Genomic DNA, 22,406 nt, shown 5'->3' with positions numbered 1-22,406 from the left:
TTAAAGTATGCTAACATTTCTCATTCCTACCTGTAAGTTATAGTGTGTGGTTACAAGTTTTGTTCAGAGACAGAATGATCTTTGATGGGCAAAAAGATACTGGTTATTATTCAGGGTTCTGTATTCACATGTGCACTGAAGAGTACATATACTGTATGCACACGCACACATACAAGATAGTTGCTATGTGTCTCCAAGACATTTCTAATCAATGACAACCCTAAGGCTACCCACACGATTTGTTCAAAAGAGGTTTTGTCATTCTCTCGCTCTGGCATTGGGAGAGTGTGACATGCCCAAGGTCACCCAGTAGACTCCTGTCAGCTCTTGGAAGATCTTGGACACAAAGCAGGCTCACAAAGATAAATCCTTGGATACACTTTTATTGATCCTTCTTACCAAGTTGAAAGAAGTAGTTCTGACTAAATCCCGCCAAAACACTACTATATCAAAACCACCACCTCCCCCCCCCCTTCTACACTTTACCTAATGGCTAACATTTCATTCTCAGACAAAGCAAGCAACAAATCATGGGTTCCTTCCAGACCAGATTGCCGTTATCAGTAAGGCCATTCCTTTACTCCCATTCCAATTAACTGGCATGGTGTGAACGGTTCAGCTTGTTGGGAATAGCTGAGATGGGTACATCCTGACAGCTTCATGGCTGAGCAGGGATTCAGACATTGTCTCCAGAGTCATAGTCCAACTTTCAAACAGCTTCATCACACTCACAACTCCATGTGAGATTGCATATCAATGATCTGGGCACACATATTCACATACAGACCTCACTCCTATTGACTCAATGGAATTTATACTTTGCTTCAATGGGTCTAGATGTCATGACTGACATGATCTAGGCACCGGTATGTACATGGAATGTGAGGTGTTTTGCAATACAGATTTGTGAGGAACTTATTTTTAATTTCACTTGCAGCTGATTGTAGAAAAGCAATGCCAGAAGCATCAAAGGGCTTGAATGTGGGAATAATTTTTGTAAATTTCCTAATTTTCTTGCCTTTATCTTCCTCTAGATGGAGTCCAGGAAGTGCTCGTGAAAGCTAATCGTTTAGACGATATGGTTCCTGGGACTGAAACTGATACCAAAATTAGTGTCCAAGGCAAGAGCTTGATTTAAATCTAGGACTGTAGGGGTGAACAGAGTCCAAACCCCTTCTATCACAAAGAATACACTCAGTGCACTTTTATCCATATAGTAGGGCATAGCCTGCTGATCTCAGCAAGCATAAGCGTGGACAAAACTATTCCTACCAGGTTCTCAAAGAAGTGAGTCAATAATTTTACTTGGAATGATCCAAGGTGCTAAACCTATGCTCAGCATTTTGAATAGCTTCTTTAAAGTTCAGACTAAAACCCAGAGCAGTTTCACCATTTTGCTAACACAAAAATCACAGGTTACTACTGATTCCTGTGGGCACAATGGATGTATCCTGTTTAACAAGGGAAATTCCTCTTACATTAGGCCTGCAGGCTGAAATTATGCCCTGGGAGTGATTTTGTACTGGAGTAGGGAAGGAGAAGTCCTGCAAGGCACATTCCACACAGTCTCCAAAGGTTTTTATGTACTCGGGGATTAACATGAGCTTTGTGTTTGTGGTTAGGCGACCCTGTGACTAATATTGTTGAAAATGCCATTGATGGAAGCCAACTGAAACATCTCATTCAAATACCTTCTGGATGTGTGGAACAGAACATGATGAAGATGACACCAACAGTTATTGCCACCCACTACCTTGATGCCACAAATCAATGGGAGAAGGTTGGAATGAATCGTAGGGCTGAGGCCATCAAACTGATCCAGCAAGGTAAAGCAAGCAAGCATCTCTGGACTTGTCCTCCCATCAGCTAATGCAGTGATCTTCTGCACTGCTTTATCCAGAATCTGACTGAATTTCAGACCATTAAGGCTTTTTTCTTGGGGGGTGGAGGCACCTAAGTACGTAAGAGGACTCCCTTGCAGTTGTACCTGTTCATTTGGTACTTAAATCAGATTATTTGAGAAAGACCTATATCATAGAATCATAGAATCACAGAGTGGGAAGAGACCTCGTGGGCCATCCAGTCCAACCCCCTGCCAAGAAGCAGGAAAATCGTATTCAAAGCACCTCTGACAGATGGCCATCCAGCCTCTGCTTAAAAGCCTCCAAAGAAGGAGCCTCCACCACACTCCAGCACAGAGAGTTCCAGTGTCGAACAACTCTCCTTACAGTGAGGAAGTTCTTCCTAATGTTCAGGTGGAATCTCCTTTCCTGTAGTTTGAAGCCATTGTTCTGTGCCGTAGTCTCCAGGACAGCAGAAACTACCCAGAACTACCCAGAAAGCATTTCATTTTTTAAAAAATCAATTCTGGAAAGATCTGTAAAGTTAATTCTAATTCTTGTTTGTTTGTTATGTTTTTGAAATTCTGGATTGAGGCCTACAAGTTTAGAGGGTACTGAACACTATTTATACAGAAAACCATTGCTAATGTAGGTCTCCAAAAGTGGGAAAGACTTTCAAAAAATATTATGATATTTGAGGGTAATTTAGGAATTGGAGGAATCTGCAAAAGGAAAACTTGTTTTGTGGCCCCTTGTAATCCACAGCCACACTTCACAGATAATCTAAATGTTTCAGCAATTTTAACATTGCTCACAATTATTGAAAAATATTAAAAATGATTTTAATAATGTGTTTCTCATGTCTCAGGAAACCTTAGTGAGGGGAATTCTGGATTGCCAAGAGTCTTCTCAGCTCAGACTTTATTCTGTGCAAAATTTGATTTCCCTTCCCCCCACAGGACAATAACATTTCCAATCCAGAAACAGCATTTTCAATACTGTACAGAAACATTTTCCTTCGTAGATTTTGCTTTCTTTGAGAATGAAATTAACATTTTTATGTGGAAGAGAATTGTTATCTCTCTTTTTGAAGAACTGCATTCTAGAATTCTTATGATACTGAGATATAAACTGACATTCCGCTTTTTGAATGAAAAAAAAAGCAACGTGGTGATAACTTTCCCCTCTCTAGCCTCTTCTTTTGGATGGGTTGGTGATGATTTCAGCCTTTAGCTGGAAAGGAAGATGCATGACAGAGAGAAAAGGGGAAAAAACAGAACCCAAGTGAATTAGTAAAAGAAAAGCGGCACAGATGAGGAAGTGCAGCGTAACAAAGAGGGAAAGTACAGGATTTTTTTGAACTGGATTTATGCCACTGATGATTCTATCTACAGATACACATGCTGGACTTACCTCTCTTTCTTGTCTTCCTTTTTCCTCAGGATATACTCAGCAACTGGCATATAAGAAACCAGATCACTCCTATCCTCCCTTTAGCCACAAAACATCTAGCACTTGGTAGGAGAAATATTGCTGTAGGAGCATATTTAAATCTGGAATGGGCTTGGTAGTATCCTATCACATTGACTTTGGAATGTTTTAATGCTTTTGCGCCAACTTATATAGCAAATTGGTTTCTTGTTCTATTACTCTTGTTATTTTCTGTGAGAAGTTTTTCTTTAAGAGCAAGTGAAGCTCACATGTTGTTATCTTCCAGTAAGTTAACTTTGACTTATGGTGACCCCAAGAACGAGAGACCTGTAAGTCACCTCAACATCAATAATCCTGCTCAGATGTTGCAGACTCGGGACTGTGACTTGCTTGATTGCATCTATCTATCTGGAATTAGGTCTTCCTCTTTTATTTATTTATTTATTACAGCATTTATATTCTGCCCTTCTCACCCCGAAGGGGACTCAGGGCGGATCACATTACACATATAGGCAAACATTCAATGCCTTTTAACATAGAGCAAAGACAAGACAAACATAGGCTCCAAGCAGGCCTCGAACTCATGACCTCCTGGTCAGAGTGATTCATTGCAGCTGGTTTCAGCTGGCTTGCTCTCCAGCCTGCGCCACAGCCCGGGCCTCTTTTCTTACTGCATTCTACTTTACCAAACATTATTGTATTTTTCAATATATAAAACTAAATAAAGCATGATATCCACAAAGTATGACAGTTTCACATTAGTCATCTTGGCTTCCATGGAGGGTTCAAGCTTGGTTTTCTCTAGGAACAATTCATTTGTATTTTTATAGCAGTCCATGGTATCTGTAGAACACTTCTCCAGCACCGTATTTCAGATTTCAAAAAAAGAGAGGGGAAATGGAATGAAATGTTTTAATCCCATGAATTACTCAGTGAAAGATTTGTCACCGGCTAAATTATTTCCAGTTTTCTTTTACTTGCCCTAGGGTTGTATGTTGTACTTTTATATAGTTTGAAAACCTTATTGGTCTGTTTTATTTATTTTTTAAAATTAAAAATGATTTTTAAATGCAGGAATTGAATTCTTGGGCTCTTCCACATGGCACAAATAATGTACTTTGATTCCACTTTAATGACCCTTCTATGGAATCTGTATTGCTGCAACTGAAGATAAAAGCCTTTGTGTGGAATGAAACTGTTGTGTCTGCTCCTGCAAGTATTGCTCACACAAGTGTGCTTAGAATCTGCTTAGAGGCTGAGTAGAGTACCTTCCAGCTCTCTGCACTGGGATTACAATCCTAACATTGACATTGGGTACCTTCAAGCTTGCATACATTAACCAGTTAAACCTGCTTCTTGTCCCAAGGCATGAGACTAAGCAAGACAATGTTATAGATTTGCAAGTTACCCTTTAAGAGCCTGACAGCATATGATATATGTTATGCAATTTCATAAAAGTAGATTTTATACACAAGAGGAGATATAGCTGGCTGGACGTTTTTGGAAAAGGAACAAGAGACCAAATTGCCAATATCCACTGGATATTGGAGGAAGCCAGGAAGTTTCAGAAAAACATCTATTTCTGTTTTATTGACTATTCCAAAGCCTTCGATTGCGTGGATCATAATAAACTGTGGCATGTTCTTGGTGGTATGGGGATACCAAGTCACCTTGTCTGCCTCCTGAGAAATCTGTATAAAGACCAAGTAGCCACAGTAAGAACAGACCACGGAACAACAGACTGGTTCAAGATTGGGAAAGGAGTATGGCAGGGCTGTATACTTTCACCCTCACTATTCAACTTGTATGCAGAACACATCATGCGACATGCGGAGCTTGAGGAATCCAAGGCCAGAGTTAAAATTGCTGTAAGAAACATTAACAACCTTAGGTATGCAGATGATACCACAATTGATGGCTGAAAGTGAGGAGGAGCTGAGGAGTCTTATCACCAGGGTGAAAGAAGAAAGTGCAAAAGCCGGGCTGCAGTTAAACATCAAGAAAACCAAGATTATGGCAACCAGACTGATTGATAACTGGCAAATAGAGGGAGAAAGCGTGGAGGCAGTGACAGATATTATATTTCTAGGTGCAAAGATCACTGCAGATGTAGACTGCAGCCAGGAAATCAGAAGACGTTTACTTCTGGGAAGAGAGCAATGGCCAACCTCGACAAAATAGTGAAAAGCAGAAACATCACACTGGCAACGAAGGTCCACATAATTAAAGCAATGGTTTTCCCCATAGTAACCTATGGATGCACGAGCTGGACCATAAGCAAGGCTGAGCGAAGGAAGATATATGCCTTCGAACTTTGGTGCTGGAGGAAAATCCTGAGAGTGCCTTGGACCGCAAGAAGATCCAACCAGTCCATCCTCCAGGAAATAATGCCCGGCTGCTCAGTGGAGGGAAGGATATTGGAGGCAAAGCTGAATTATTTTAGCCACATAATGAGAAGACAGGAAAGCTTGGAAAAGATCATAATGCTGGGGAAAATGAAAGGTAAAAGGAAGAGCGGCCAACCAAGGGCAAGATGGATGGATGGTATCCTTGAAGAGACTGGCTTGACCTTGAAATTGCCGGGGGTGGCAACGGCCGACAGGGAGCTTTGGTGTAGACTGGTCCATGAGGTCACAAAGAGTTGGAAACGACTGAACGAATGAAGAAGGAGGAGGAGGAGGAGGAGGAGGAGGAGGATTTTTTTGGAGTTGAGGCGGAGCAGTATTTCAGATTTGCGAAATTGATAAAAAGGAAAAATAAAATAAATTCATCTCTGTACATTTGTGTTTAATCAAGGGGGGGGGGTGTAATTTTTTCTTTAAGAGGTGAACTGAATTTATTCTTTGAAAAGCCCAATATAGTTCAGCCTCCACACAATAAATTCAACTAATCTACAGTTGCATGAACACTATTCTTCTTTTTCTGTAAATTTACAATATATACTTTCACGCTGCTACCTTTGGATAAGCTTCAACTGGTGCATTCTGTATTTCTTGCAGGTTAACAGCATATATAGTGAAGGTCTTTGCCTTGGCTTCCACAATGGTATCTACTATTAGTGGTCATCTTGTCTGTGGAGGTGTGAAGTGGCTGATTCTGGAAAGGCAAAGACCAGATGGGATTTTCTATGATGAGGCCCGTGCAATTTCTGGATCGATGTCGGTATGCATTATTTGTCAGTTCAGAAGTTTTTATTGTCAGAGGAAAATAAAAGAGAATTAAGTGACTGAATGTATTGGACCAGATAGATATCATGGCAAACTAATTACTGCATACTCATACATAAGCCAACCTCATGTACAAGACGAGCTTAGTTTTTGGGGCCAAATTTATGGCGGGAAAGCAACCTCAGAGGGCCAGCTACCCCTTTCATTCAAAAAGACCAGTGGTGGACAGAATCATGGTGGTGTCATTTTTAGTTTCTTCTGGGATGGGTTAAGCTCTTACCTTTTGCCATCCTACTCAGAGAACAGGATGATTCCTTTTTGATAAGAATTAGAACACAATAGTTATATTGGCTCATGGTTAAGTCAACTCAGTTTTTTTTTGGGGGGGGGGATTTTTTGACTAAATCTTTTAGATTGGTACATGAATATATAGAGTAGTAGCAGAATTTCATTGTTAAGAGGAAGCAAAAGAGAAGTTATTCCAGCAAAGCCAACCTGAGGTAGGTTTTAAGGGATCTGAAAAAAAAATCCAATCACCAGAAAGGAGAATGCTTCATGTATAGGGAAAAGCAGAGCTAGGGGGAAGCAGAGGAGAATTAAACATAACATGGAGGAGGTTCTATAAAAAAGATGGAAGCATATCAAGATGTAGGAAGAGATGAAATGGTGGGTACATTCTGTGGTGGATAAGTGGGGAACTTTGGCACTGAACTGTGAAGTTTGTTTAACCTGTTGCAAACATTTTGTTTCATTCAAGGGATTTTGCAAGTGATGTAGACAAAATAGTCTTCCATTTGTAATCTTTGTGTTTTTATACTAATCCTCCCACATTCTCTTTTTCTCATGAAAAATCAGTTAAGGACAAAATAGATGCATATTATTTTGAATGACCAGTCTAGAAGTCATCTTATTGGAAACACCACAGTTTTGTTTCCTAATGGACATTCAATTGGTCCTGCTAATAGGGAACAACTGGAGAAACTTCAGCAATTAAAAAGGTCTTTATCTTTTTTTTCTTTTTCTTTTTTGCTTTTAGTTAACTAAAGGTTTGAGTTTTCTGATACATACCCAGGTTTACTATTTCAAATGCCATCCATTGTGTGAAGTGGCTGTTGATGGCTTCTGCGTCTTTGTAATGTTCTGATCTGGGTTTTAATCTGAACTCTAAAGAAATTTTCAAAGGAGCTGAATCTATTTAAGGAGAAAGATTCAGGGTCTTAGACAGATCCTTTAAAGTCTTGCTCCTGCATTTAATTCCCCTTTCTTCCCTCTGCTTCCTTTTAGGGAGGCTATCAAGGTTCTGAATCAGAGGTGTCACTAACGGCTTTTGTCCTGGTTGCATTGCTGGAATCCAGACGCCTCTGTGGGCATCAAGTCAATGTAAGTACATATGTAGCAAGAAAGATTACAAAAGGTAGCAATGTTTTATAATTTAATTATTCCTTGTTCTTTTTCATTTTGCTCTCTTTTTACTTATGCATGAGTGCCATCATTTCTCAAGAGTAATGAACAACCCAGCAAGTTGCACTCTCCATTCAAAGCAAGAAAGGGAATCATGCAAACCTCATGTAGCCCTCCAGATATCATAAGACCATAACTCCCACTATTCCTCACCATTTGCTATGTTGGCAAAAGCTGCTGGAACTTGCAGACCAACCACATCTGGAAGGTCACATGGTTCCCTTCCTGAAGTTTAGTGTGTACTAGCTTGGGAACCCGGCGATGCCCGAGTCATTTGAGAATGGTATTATTTGTCTTTTAATGTTATGTGTTCTGTTTGGAGTGGGTGAACTACAATTCCCAGAATCGTGGCTGAATCCTCCTGAAACCCTGCCAGTATGAAAAGTTGGCAATTTTGGGGCCTGTGTACCAAGTGTGGTCCAGATCTGTCATTGGCTGGTCATCGCCTGGGTGCAGTACTCTCTGGATGGGGGTGAATGACTACAACTCCCAGAGTCCCGGGATAATTGCCCCAATACATCTGTCAGTATCCACAGCAGGCAATGTTCAGTCTGTTTGCCAAGTTTGGTCCAGATCCGTCATTGGCTGGGTTCAGTGGTCTTTTGATGCAGGTGAATTATAACTCCCAAAATAAAGGCCCATTCCCAAAACCACCTGCAGTATGTTCAGTTGGTCATGAGGATTCTCTGTGCAAAGTGAGGTCCCAGTGCACTGTCGGTGGGGGTCACTGTTTCTCTGGCTGCAGGTGAACTATAACTCCCTTTTCCCCAAACTTGTGCAATGTGTTGTATTGGTTATGGGGGCTCTGTGTGCCAAGTGTGATGCTCATTCATTGCAGGTGAACTATAAATCCCAGTACCTACTACTCCTCAACTTCCAGTCTAGTTCCCCTCCAAACCCACCAGTAGTCAAATCTGGGCCTATCGGGTCTGCATGGCAAGTTTGGCCGAGAGCCATCATTGTTTGGGTTCATAGTGTTGTGGGTGCAGGTGAACTACAACTCCTGTATATTCCCCAGTAGGAGTGACAGGGCTCTGACTTGATGCAGGGTGAACTACAACTTCCACCACGTGGAGTCAATCCCAAACCTCCTCCAGTAAGTTTAGTTGCAGCTCAATTCTTCTGTTTGTTATGCAGAGAGATTGGAAAGGGAAGGGCAGTGGGCGGGGCCATGCAAATGCCACAGCAATGGAGAACCCTGGGATGCCTGCCTGTGGTGGAAGAAAAAGCAAAATTTAGGATGAAATGGTCCCCAAACGAAAGCATTCCTTGGGTGTTGGGCTGTAGTGTTTGGGAAGGACATGGGCAGGGGTTGGGCTGCATGTTCATGGCGCTCGCTGTAACCACGATGTCAGTGGAAAAGAGTGACTTGCTAGTTTTTCAGAACTGGAAGGTATAGCCTGTTTGTGGAGGCTGGAGGCTGTCTGTGTGAGCGGACATGCGTGCCACATACACACATACAGGTTTTTGCTTTTATTATGGATTTAGATTTAGATTTAGATTAGATTTAGATTGTTGCTTTTTACTATGTTACTCATATTCTCCATGTATTATTCACCCACAATTTGAAGTAGATCAAAAGAATGTGATTTCCCAACCATAGAGCAGACGAGGAACAAGATGAAGTACAATCTGAAATCCTCAACGACAGGTTGAGTCGCTTATGGAGTGAGAGAATTGGCCGTCTGCAAGGACGTTGCCCAGGGGATGCCAGGATGTTTTTTTAAAATGTTTTTTACCATCCTTGTGGGAGGCTTCTCTCATGTCCCCGCATGGAGCTAGAGCTTGATAGAGGGAGCTCATCCTAGCTCTCCCCGAGTGGGATTCGAACCTGGCAGCTTTCAGGTCAGCAACCCAACCTTCAAGTCACGAGGCTTTAGTCCATTACGCCATGGGGGGCTCCTATTATATCTTCTGTTACACAGGCAATCTCTGAGTTACAGACATTTGGCTTCTGTACAACTCCCAGTTACAAAAGAGAGCGAGACCATAGGAAGTGAGAGGAAATCCACTCCTAGAAGTGAAATTCACTCCTGCAAATGTTAGCCTGGGAAAAAGGTGTCTCTACTGAAGCTTTATCATCAATCCTTGTATCCATGACAACCCAAAACGTTCAAAATCCAATTGTCACATAGACAGAAAATGTGATATCATTTGGATGGGGCACAGACAGCAAAATAAATGTTATAGGGGTATTAATCTGCTATCCAAAACTTATAGGAGTTACACTTTAAAAATGTACCTGTTCTGACTTACATACAAATTCAACCTAAGAACAAACCTGCAGAACCTATCATGTCTGTAACCTAGGGATTGTCTGTATTTCCCATGCCTGCTTTAACATTATTCTAGCTGGAAAATGCGCATATTCACATCATGTATATACCTGCACTCAAGGAAAACACAGGATTTCCTTCTCTCCCCACTGTGGATACTGCTTCAGCACATGTCCACTTTTTAAAAGCCTGAAATAGCTGATTGGCTGATTGGGCTGTGAAACGGACACACAACTGCTTTAAAGGAAGCATAAATGGAGAGCAATTTGAACTCTCTGATATTCATTATTTTAAACTTTATAAAATGAAACAGAATTGGGGGGAAAAGGAAATCAAGAAGGTTTTTTAAAAATTCCCTCTGTTATGCGCTGAACCTCATATGCGCATTTGCAAATCTGTTTATATTTATATTAAGATATAAACGGAGTGAATGTTTTTGAAAAACCTTTCACCAGATGTCCCCCATCTGCCCCCCCCCCCCATCTTGTTCCAATAGAGAGGAAGCCTGTGAGAATGGTGGGGCCCAATCCTGGGACTGACAGGTTTGTGTAGGGACCTGCTGTCAGGTCCTGTGATTTTTTAACCCTCATTTAAAACCCAGATTTTCATGCTGTTTGAAAGCGCCCTAAGTGTCCAGCCAGCACATCATTTGACACCCCTCCCCACATGGTGCCCTGGCCTTTCCAAACCAGTAGGGAACATCTTGTGCCAGTAGGTCCAGACTGCTTCATTGTATAAGTGAGTAGAATGTATAACTGCTCACACAAGCAGGAATTTCAGGTTCGACCCCAATATGATCTAGGCCAGTTGATTGACAGCAAATGCTTAATGCTTGAAAACTGCTTTCCAAATGCTTGTAACACATACATTGCTTCTTTTCTCCCCACCTCAACTTTCTAATTTAGGTTTTAGATAGCAGCATCAACAAAGCTTCTAACTATTTACTGAAGAAATATGACAGGTTGCAAAGGCCTTATGCCACAGCACTTACAGCCTACGCTTTGGCCCTGGCAGGGAGACTGAATGATGACAGAGTCCTCATGGCAGCATCAACAGGTACCTTTGGAGTGAGGCACTGAACAGAATCAAAAGGACAGGTAGTTTCTGTTAGGAATAAAAGCTAGTAACACTAGTCTTTGCTATTGTGTGGGCAGCAGCCAAGGCAAAAGCTGCCCATGTGAAGCAAGAAATTTGCATTTGAGAATTCTTCAGATAATGTGGGCTCTAGAATACATTCTTACTCATTTGACCATCTAGCTATTTTAATTTTGCGGTAAGGCCCTATTCAAAGTTGCATTTGGCACCCTTGCCTCAGAGGATTTTTCTCTTTTGAATTCTATATTAAAATTAATGTTATGCCTGCTAAAATCCTGGTTAGATGAATTGAAATAAGAACAAACATCTACTCATGATCAATTAATGTGTTATTTTCTTAGGCAAGAAACAGTCTATTGAAGGATTTCCCCGTTAATTGCCATTAAATGTAATATGAAGACTAGCCAGACATTCTGAGATGTGCATGTGTATTTTTAATGTTTGTATATAACTACATTAGCATCCTCCTCCCACCAGACTCAAATCAAGGAAGGGCTTCATGAGAACCACCACTCCTCTTGATGTCCCCCCAGCAACAGCAAGGGTGTCCCTCTGGGCAGCTAAACCAGGAAATCCCAACTGGATGGCCCCCCATGAGGGTCTTCCTCCAGGGGCAAACCAAGAATGGGCAACTTGGAAGTCCCTAAATAGACTGAGAAGCGAAGTGGGCAGATCAAAAGACAACCTGGCAAGATGGCACTACCTGGAGGAATCCTCCACCTTGTGTGACTGTGGAGCTGAACAAACAACTCCTCATATGTATGCTTGCCCACAATGCCCTGCCTCATGCACGGAGGAGGAGTTGTTTAAAGCTACGGACAATGCAATTGCTGTTGCCCGCTTTTGGTCCAAAACTATCTAGCTGTTTGTGATTCCTCTATTTTACCACTTTTAAACTAATTTATTATGCAATGCTTTTGACACAAAATAAATAACTACATTAGCATTGTAGAAGTGATTAGATAGGAGATAAGAAGAGGCTTTAAAATCAAAGGGTAAATGACAGTCTGTTTCCTATGGAAACTGATGATATTTTAACAAAAACTAATTAGGTATTTATGACAATGAGCTCATATGCCTTCAAAAGATGTCATTCTAAAGAGCTGTTTAGCCAAGATCTCTCTTTCTGCATTTAGATGGGAACCGCTGGGAAGAACCTAATGCCCACAACTACAACATTGAAAGTACCTCCTATGCCTTGCTGAGCTTGCTGAAAATGAAGAAATTTGAGAGTACTGGCAATATCGTTAAATGGCTGACAGAGCAGAGATTTTATGGGGGAACATATGGACAAACTCAAGTAAGCATTTTATTTCTGCTGTTCTGAGACCGGCATTGTCCTATTAAAAGCTGTATTACATTTCAGGCTGCTTGAAAATGAATAAATTCTGTCTCGGCTCTTTCATTTCAGTCTACAGATGCATCTTCCATACAAATGCAGAACTAATATGTCAAGAGCAATTTGGTTATTAATTTAAATTTGGAGCAACATTTTTCCACCTTGATGAGTGAGAGGAAAAGAGGAGTTGTGGTTTATGCAAATGGGAAATATGTGATGGGGAATGTTCCAGGGTAATGATGGACAGTGTGTAGGGGTTGAAATGCAATGTTATGGGGTAAACGCCCCAATGGTTGGTACCTGGGCCCCCTGAGAGCAGAGTTGGAATTTTTCTTGAAGGGTGTGATGGTGGTTGGTGATTGGAATGGAGTGGTGTTGTTTGGACTGGTTGAAATATCAGACAGGAAAATTGAGCAAGACCAAGATAGACTCCCAGGATCCTTTTTTGAATTGATGGATGACCTTTCAGTTCAATAATCTTGCAGATACATATGTGGTCAACCAAAGGAATACATTCTTCCCTTGGTGTGACATGGATTATTTTCCAGGATTTACATGTTTTTGATGTCTAAGTCTATGGGTCATAGAATTGTGGGCATGACAACTCTGCTTAGAACTATTTCAGACCATAGTCTTGTTGCTTTGGTGTTAAAAGAAAAAAAGGACATTCGGTTAAAGACATTCAGTTAAAGACATTCAGTTAAACAGAAAGAGGACATTCAGTTAAATCAGTGTTGCATGATAAAAAAATAACGTTGGATGTGAAAACATAGTTCAAATTATTTTGAAGACAATTGGCCAAGATGGGAGGGGAGCTGATATTAGGATGGTCTGGGATTATAGCAAAGTCTTTATGAGTGAGGTTTTTTTTTTATACAAAAAGATGTCAAAATGTCTGGCATACAGGCTCAGAGATGAAAGAGAGGAAACTGGTGTTATATATCAGAGAGGAAAAGGAAGGATTTACAAATCAAGCTAAGATTAAATGAATCTGCTATAATTACTAGGAATCACTTCACAAAAATATCACAATCTACAAAAAACGACTTAGAAAAATATTTAGAATGATAGGAACCTCCGATGCTTAATAAAGATCAAAGAAAGATGTTTGATGAATCAAGAACAATTGCAGGAGTTATTGGGGCATTCTCAGATATGAAAATGGGAATGGCTCTGGATCTTAATGGACGGATAGCACAATATTAGACGACTTTATTGGATCTCTTAACACAATGACAAATTTTTTGTCAACTTTTATTTGACAAGGGAAGAGACCCAGGGTTATATTTAAGATATTACCAGATGATAAGAATAGAGGAGGTATGAGTCTCCCCAGTTTGACATTGTATTACTGTGCTAGTTTGACTTGGTTGAAGGATTGATTAATATTGAGAAAGGAATGAATATTGCAGCTAGAAGGGAAGGTTTGAAATTTGGGATATATGCCTATGTTTGATATGAAAAAATAAAAGCAAGTTTTAAAAATCATTCCTTCAAGTGTGGAGTAAATGTAAAAACAGATTTAATTCTAAGATGCCATTATACTGTTCTCTGCATGAAGCTTTGTTTAAAAGAGAAATGTCTTTGGAAGGATATTGTTAACTTGTAAATGACTTGTTAGCTCCTCCGTGAACCAAGGGGCTGACTTGACTCTGCGGAACGGGAGTGGACATTCAGGGGTGATTGTGTCTACTGCCCTAGTCACCTTCGAGTTATAGAGGTCGACCAGGGCATCGACAGAATCATCTACTATCATGGCAGGAAAATCCCCAAGAGATATGAGGAATCCATCTGGATTCATAAGTCTCCTGGGCAGACCATCTTAATCGGTCCTCCACCCCTGCAGAACTTAGAGGTTCCGATTAGTCTAAAGCTGATCAGATGATGATTGGTCCATGACAAAGGAACAATTTTTAGTTCCTCCATACCAACATTTCCCCCATCCGCATTGGTCTAAAGTGTGTCTAGCTACATGATTGGGCCAGATGTCATTTGGGACAGTCCCATTGTTGTCATGGCAGCTATAAAGTCCAGAGCCATCCCAGACAGGGCAGTCTCAGCATGGATATTAAAGTCCCCCAGCACAATTAGCCACTGGGACTCAGGGCTGAGACCACCCCCGTTAGCTCAGGCAGGGAGACTGCTGTGTCGTGGGATGGATGGTACACCAGCAGTATCCCCATGCTGTCCCTGTTGCCCACTTTCAGATAGACACACTCAAATCCAGTGGAAGGCGGAACAGGGCATCTAATCAGAGAGGTGGAATCCTGATAGACCACACAATTCCACCTCCCCACCCTCCAGTATTGGCCTGCTGATGCACTCAAAACCCTGGCAGACAAAGCTGGGTAACCTTGACCCCTCCCAGCTTGTCCAACCAGGTCTTGGTGATGCAAGCTAGGTCCGCTTTTTCATCCAGGATCAGATCCTGGATGGCCGATGTTTTACTGTTTACGGACCTAGCATTTAACAGCAGAATCTTAAGGCTGGAGGGTCTACCATTGTTAGCTATCCTGCTTAACATGCCTCTAGGTCGCAAAAACACTGTTGCGCTTCTCCCTGGGATGGTATGCTTGACCATGTCTCCCCTTCCCCAGCACGACCTCAATGATGAACCCACCAGTCCTCCAAAGTTGCAACTTTGAAGAGGAAATTTGTTTGCTAAAAATAGCAAGGGTTTAAACCCTTCTTTAATACTAAAGCCTGCGTCTAAACCATGACCTTCTAAAACTGCTGTTAACTTCTTCATACACCCGATCCTGCAGCCATAAATAAAGTATACATTAAATAAAGTATGCCTAGAAGTGTGGGACTGCTCTGTCTATCCTCCAATTCCCTGGTAACCCATGGCACCAGATTTTGGCTGCCCATTCACTTCCAGGTAAACTGACTGCACCTTCCTCCTAATATTTCAGGCAACCATTATGGTGTTCCAAGCTCTTGCCAAGTACAAGATTGACATACCACCCCAAGAAGTCTTGAACATGGATGTTGCTATCAAATTGCCAAAACGTCAAGATCCAATTCGTTACAGAATTGACTATGATGGTGCCCTTCTGGCCAGGACAGCAGAGGTATATAAGAATTTGCTACAATGATGTAGAAAGCAGGGCATGCATGTGTTTGACAAAAAAGTAAGGATTACTGACAGATTTCCCCGTCTTTGATGTACAAAAAGGTTATTTTTGTTGGAGATGTACTTCTGTAAATTATTCATTTCTGCCAGAGAGAGATAATAATTTAACCAAATTTCTTCCTGAGGTAGGAATTATTTTGAAAATGGTGCTTCTATTTATTTTGACAGAATTTGCACAGAGAAGCATTTGGTGCAAGCTCAGAAAAAAGAGAGAAAGAGGAATTTTGTTATCATTTCATGTTATCTTATGAATCCCCTTCTGACAATGCTATTTTAACATACATATGCTAAAATATTTATATGCTTATTTATTTCCTAGCTTTAATGCATGGATTTGTCTCAAGACAGGTTACTAAAATAATATTTCAGTAATGATAGCAATATTTAATAAAATCAAACAAATCAAGAGAATCCATCACAATGGCATGCTAACTCTGTTTTGCAGACCAAAATCAATGAAGACTTCACTGTTCGTGCCTCAGGCCAAGGAAAAGCAACAGTGACTATTGTGACACTATATAATGCACAAATGAAAGCTGATGCAGCTCAGTGCAAGAATTTTACTCTTGATGTCACGGTTAAAACTCTCAAGCTGAGTAAGTTTGGGTGGTATCTCAATTTTTATAGCAATTGTAGATCCTAATGGAGGCTAGCTTTCCCCCTCTAGTTCAGCAGTTCCCAACCTAGGGTACTCTTATTCCTGGGGGTACGTGGTAGACTGGTTGGGGTATGTAAAAATAATATTGGTAATAGTGGGAAATACCAAAAAATAAGGGATTAAAATGAAAACACAAAAACAAAGTTATAAAGTTTTGGCTTACAAAGAGAGACTTCTGTGAAAGACCAACAGCTTACTCGCAAAATGAAGACAAGGAAGTAACAGACCTAGGCCTAGTAGTTGATTGATAATTGTTGTCACTTGTCCCGCCTACCACTAATCATTTCACTTTCTGTTGATATTTTTTTGTACCTCAAAATAGATAAGTGGTTGAAAACTGGAACTCTTGAGGGAGCCGCAACTAGCATTAAAACTCCTGTTTAACAAAAGCACCATTCATAAATATTTCACAATGTTAAGCTGGAGGGTGTTTATATATGCTAAACAAGATGCTTCACTACCTGTATTCTTGATTTTTTTTTCAGTTTTAGAATGATCCTTTATGGATTTTTTTGTTTCCATTACATTATATAACATAATTGTTGTTCCCGGGTTATAAATGTCATTTCCTAATTGGTTTTTTATCATAAAAACATGGGAAAAGTTTGTGTTTGTGAAAGGGACATTCTGCAGCACATTCTGCTATATCTCAATGAATATCTCATAGAGTCTCAACCAATTCAACATACTGTATATACTCGAGTATAAGTCTAGTTTTTCAGCCCTTTTTTTAAGACTGAAAAAGCCCCCCTCAGCTTATACTCGGGTGAGGGTCCTGGTTGGCTTATGTTTGGGTCAGCTTATACTCAAGAATATATGGTACATTTATTATTTTTCTGTATTATTATTGCTACTATTACATTTATTTTACTCTATTTTTATTAATAATAATAATACATTTATTATTTCACTCTGATCTTATTATTATTATATGTATTATTTTACTCTATTTATTACTACATGTATTATTTTCCTGTATTTATTATTATTATTATTACATGAATTATTTTACTCTATTATTATTAAAAGGATACATAAGCACATTTACACTGAAGAAGATGAGAATGATTTAATCAGAGTTGGACAATCTTATCTTAAATTAGAGCTTTATGTAAATATTCAAAAACATTTAACCTACTGATGCCTCAGTTAATGTAATTTTATTGGTATCTGTTTTTATTTCTGAAATTTACCACTCTTGGCTTATACTGGAGTCAATGTTTTCCCAGTTTTTTGTGGTAAAATTAGGTGCCTCGGCTTATATTCGGGTCGGCTTATACTCGAGTATATACAGTACGTAGTTCATGGTGCCACAAAAAACAATGTTTCTGGAGTATAACAACTGCTTTCAAAGTAAGTACCACACAATTAAACAGCAAACAACACTTTCAAACCAGGAACAGATTTCCCCCCTATTTTGTTACATAGTGTTATTTACAGAATTGCAGGATAGGATTGAAAAGTCCAGCTGACTGATGAAAGCAACTCCCATAATAAATGGGATGTTTTTACTTTCTAACAATATAGGAACTTAAGTAGATGGATAGCAATATAGGTTCAGAGGTACAAACTCATCGTTTAAAAACAATGGACACTGCAAGGTTTTGTTCCAGACCAGGTATGCAAGCAAGTATCCTTTTTTTTCAATAATTAGAATATTAACCGGAATGCTGACCATATAACAGATCTTGAAGTACCTTGTAAAAGTGTGGATAAAAAGGGCCTATTACTGGATTGTTAAGAGCCACGGTGGCACAATGGGTTAAATCCTTGTGCCATCTGAATTTCTGATCTGAAGGTTGCTGGTTCAAATCCGCAAGAGGGGGTGAACTTACATCTGTCAGCTCTAGCTTGTGGGGACATGAGAGAAGCCTCCCAGCAACACATCCAGGCATCCCCTGAGCAACGTCTCTGTAGACGGTCAATTCTCTCACACCAGAAATGACTTGCAGTATATAATAATAATAATAATAATAATTCTTACCTGCCCCTCCTCATGGCTAAACACATGATCAAAATGCATAATCATTTAAAAACACTCAGTAGAATACACTAATTAAAACATATTTCCATCAAATACATATTAAAATTAACAAAACAGAAGTTAGACATAGAGTGGAAGTTTAAAATGAATATTTATCAGAACACATAAACTGATTTGTGTTGCATGGAGTTTATATAAGTAATGATTCATTCCCCTTTTGTCTTAACAATTTCTAGGTAAGAAGGAGCTAAAGGGATCCCTACAAATTGTCGAGATCAGAATTTGTACCAGGTAAGAGTGCCAGGCCTAATCGTAATGAGAGATTAATATTGAAGGAGCAGAAATTATTGCTTGACAAGGAACTCTCTCATTGTACCTATTCCCAGATGTTCTCTGTTTCTACAAGTTTGAGACTTGTTGAGTTTGATTTGCAAAGCAGTTGAATATATTCTACTACCAGATTGCACTGATTGGAGATGAACACATAAAGAGCAGCACTTGAAGAACTCAGGGTCCCCCCCCCCCAACTGATGTTGATAAACTATCACTTTTGCCTTCTATGCACAGGATTACACTATTTTGCCTTGAATAGAGAAAAGTTGTGTATCTATCCCTCCAGGTGTTGGCTAACTGCAGTCCCCATCATCTCTTGTCATTGGGCTTTATGCTTAAGGCTTAAGGGAACTGCAGTCCCCTGCATCTGGAAGGGCAAGTGTTCTTCACCTTAGCCTACAATGGAGGGAGAAATTGATTGTAAGTGCTGCAGATTTTCAGGTTTGAGGTGATTCCCAATTGATGATTAGAAATAGAAAACTACATAAAAGCCCGCCAAATGTTAAATTCCCTTTTTCTCATCCATTTGTCCATTTAAGCAACATGTTAACTTTCTGGAAATATTTATTTTCAACACATATGCACAGGTTTAAACAATTTATAAGTCTATAGCAAAATTATTTTGGTAATCAAGGGTCTTGGTGATTCCATAGGCATTAGTCAATAAACATGTGCTAGATCTCACTTTCACCTCTCAGACAGAATCACTTTGAAAATTTAAAGAACTGATCTTACAGGTCTGAAAGCAAATTCATTGCTAAAATCTTTCTGGGCCATTTTTCTTTGCTCCTGATTTTAGATATCTTGGTAATGTTGATGCTGCCATGTCCATCATTGATGTCTCCATGCTCACTGGTTTTGCACCTGATGTTAGTGATCTTAATAGGGTAAGTAAGACTTGTCATATGCAGGAAATGGCTGCTGATTCTACTATGCTAGAAAACTTTGCAGTCAATAAAAGCTTTTGAACATGAAATCTGGAAAGAGATATGGTTAGAATATAAAAGCTAACATTTCTCCAGGTTGGTTCTAAAAAAAGCCAATGGGATTTTGGCCTGCATAAATAGGAGTCTAGTGTCTAGATCCAGGGAAGTCATGCTCCCCCTCTATTCTGCCTTGGTCAGACCACACCTGGAATACTGTGTCCAATTTTGGGCACCGCAGTTGAAGGGAGATGTTGACAAGCTGAAAAGTGTCCAGAGGAGGGCAACTAAAATGATCAAGGGTCTGGAGAACAAATAGCTTAAAGAACTTGGCATGTTTAGCCTACAGAAGAGAAGGCTGACAGAAGACATGATTGTATAAATATGTGAGGGGAAGTCATAGGGAGGAGGAACAAGCTTGTTTTCTGCTGCCCTGGACTAGGACACAGACCAATGGCTTCAAACTGCAGGAAAGAACATCAGGAAGAACTTCCTAACTGTTAGAGCTGTTCAGCACTGGAACTCTCTGCCCCGGAGTGTGGTTGCTGCTGCTCAGTCATTTAGTCATCTCTGACTCTTCGTGACCTCATGGACCAGTCCATGCCAGAGCTCCCTGTTGGCCGTCACCGCCCCCAGTTCCCATCAAGGTCAACCCAGTCACTTCAAGGATAATCTCCATCCATTTTGGAAGCTTTTAAGCAGAGGCTGGATGGCCATCTGTTGGGGGTGCTTTGAATGTCATTTTCCTGCTTCTTGGCAGGGGATTGGACTGGATGGCCCATGAGGTCTCTTCCAACTCTGTAATTCTATAATTCAGGGGTCCCCAAACTAAGGCCCGGGGGCCGGATGCGGCCCTCCTAGGTCATTTACCTGGTCCCCGCCCTCAGTTTTATAATATATTTTTATATCATTTTAATAATATATTGTATTTACATATAATATTGATAATAATATTATAATGTTATACAATATAATACTAATACCATATAATAATATTAATTATATGTTATATATTACATATAATATTACAGTATAGTGCAGGGGTCTCCAAACTAAGGCTTGGGGGCCGGATGCAGCCCTCCAAGGTTATTTACCTGGCTCCTGCCTTCAGTTTTATAATATAATATTTTATATCATTTTTAATAATATAATATATTGTATATACATATAATATTGATAATAATATGTTATACAATATAATATTAATAATAATACCATATAATAATACAGTACAGTCTCACTTATCCAACATAAACGGGTCAGCAGAATGTTGGATAAGCGAATATGTTGGATAATAAGGAGAGATTAAGGGGAAGCCTATTAAACATCAAATTAGATTATGATTTTACAAATTAAGCACCAAAACATCATGTTATACAACAAATTTGACAGAAAAAGTAGTTCAATATGCAATAATGCTACGTAGTAATTACTGTATTTATGAATTTAGCACCAAAAAAATCACGATATATTGAAAACATTGACTACAAAAATGCGTTGGATAATCCAGAACGTTGGATAAGCGAATGTTGGATAAGTGAGATTCTACTGTATTAATTATATGTTATATATTACATATAATAATACAGTATAGTGGTATCGTTCAGTATAGTAATATATCATGCTAATATTGTGCAATGCTAATAATATAATACATATTGTCAGGGCCGGCCCCACTCATGCGGCAGCTGACGCCGCCGCCTCGGGCGCAGGCCCGGGGGGGCGCCGTCAGGCTGGGCGGGAGGCGGGGCACCGCCCTGACGGTGCCCCGCCTCCCGCCCAGTGCGCCCTGGCCCGTCTGGCCTGCTAGAAAAGGCCAGACGGGCGAGCGGGAGTAGCGTGGGAGGCGGGGCCAGCTCTGACGCCGCTCCCCCCCCCCCCGCCCAGCGTGCCTTGGCCCTGCCTCCCACGCAGCGTGGGAGGCGGGGCCAAGGCACGCTGGGCGGGGGGGGGGGGAGCGGCGTCAGAGCTGGCCCCGCCTCCCACGCTACTCCCGCTCGCCCGTCTGGCCTTTTGTAGCAGGCCAGACTCAGCGGAGGTTTCTCCAGGCCGCGATTGCGGCCTGGAGGAACCTCCGCTGAGTCTGGCCTGCTACACAAGGCCAGACGGGCGAGCGGGGGTAACGTGGGAGGCGGGGCCAGCTCTGACGCCGCCCCCCCGCCCAGCGTGCCCTGGCCCCGCCTCCCACGTTGCGTGGGAGGCAGGGCCAAGGCACGCTGGGCGGGGGGGGGGGGGAGCGGCGTCAGAGCTGGCCCCGCCTCCCACGTTACCCCCGCTCGCCCGTCTGGCCTTTTGTAGCAGGCCAGACTCAGCGGAGGTTCCTCCAGGCCGCAATCGCGGCCTGGAGAAACCTCCGCTGAGTCTGGCCTGCTACAAAAGGCCAGACGGGCGAGCGGGGGTAGCGTGGGAGGCGGGGCCAACTCTGGCCCCGCCCCCCCCGCCCAGCGTGCCCTGGCCCCGCCTCCCACGCTGCGTGGGAGGCGGGGCCAGGGCACGGGGGGCGGGGCCAACTCTGGCCCCGCCCCCTCACTATTCGCCCTGGCCCCGCCTCCCACGCAGCGTGGGAGGCGGGGCCAGGGCACGCTGGGTGGGGCCAGGGCGCCGGTGGCGGGGGCGCTTTTCAGCACCCCCGCTTTACATCAAAAAATATCTCCGGCCGGCCCTGCATATTGTATGTACATACAGCTGCTCTGAGTCCCCTTCAGGGTGAGAAGGGCGGGATATAAATGTAATAAATAAATGTAGTAAATGAATAAATAAAT

At 41.3% G+C, this 22,406-nt stretch overlaps 1 protein-coding gene across 2 annotated transcripts in view; it reads left to right on the top strand.

The window, feature by feature from the left end:
* Positions 1 to 22,406, top strand: part of LOC100566793 (venom factor) — a 77,075-nt gene that overhangs the window by 43,076 nt on the left and 11,593 nt on the right. Inside the window, exons 23-33 of one of the 2 annotated variants that reach the window (XM_003216808.4) lie at positions 1,035 to 1,121; positions 1,623 to 1,826; positions 3,284 to 3,359; positions 6,272 to 6,434; positions 7,724 to 7,819; positions 11,082 to 11,232; positions 12,408 to 12,571; positions 15,526 to 15,684; positions 16,192 to 16,342; positions 18,625 to 18,679; positions 19,521 to 19,608. In XM_003216808.4, the coding sequence (XP_003216856.3) occupies positions 1,035 to 1,121; positions 1,623 to 1,826; positions 3,284 to 3,359; positions 6,272 to 6,434; positions 7,724 to 7,819; positions 11,082 to 11,232; positions 12,408 to 12,571; positions 15,526 to 15,684; positions 16,192 to 16,342; positions 18,625 to 18,679; positions 19,521 to 19,608 (1,394 nt within the window). The remainder of the gene's footprint in view (positions 1 to 1,034; positions 1,122 to 1,622; positions 1,827 to 3,283; positions 3,360 to 6,271; positions 6,435 to 7,723; positions 7,820 to 11,081; positions 11,233 to 12,407; positions 12,572 to 15,525; positions 15,685 to 16,191; positions 16,343 to 18,624; positions 18,680 to 19,520; positions 19,609 to 22,406) is intronic. The other variant, XM_062971467.1, reaches the window with a different exon arrangement.

The sequence above is a fragment of the Anolis carolinensis genome, chromosome 2 (genome assembly GCF_035594765.1).
Source record: "Anolis carolinensis isolate JA03-04 chromosome 2, rAnoCar3.1.pri, whole genome shotgun sequence".
In the NCBI taxonomy this organism is placed as follows: Eukaryota; Metazoa; Chordata; class Lepidosauria; order Squamata; family Dactyloidae; genus Anolis; species Anolis carolinensis.
Note: the sequence above shows the minus strand (reverse complement) of the source record. Positions and strands in the feature narration are given on the sequence as shown.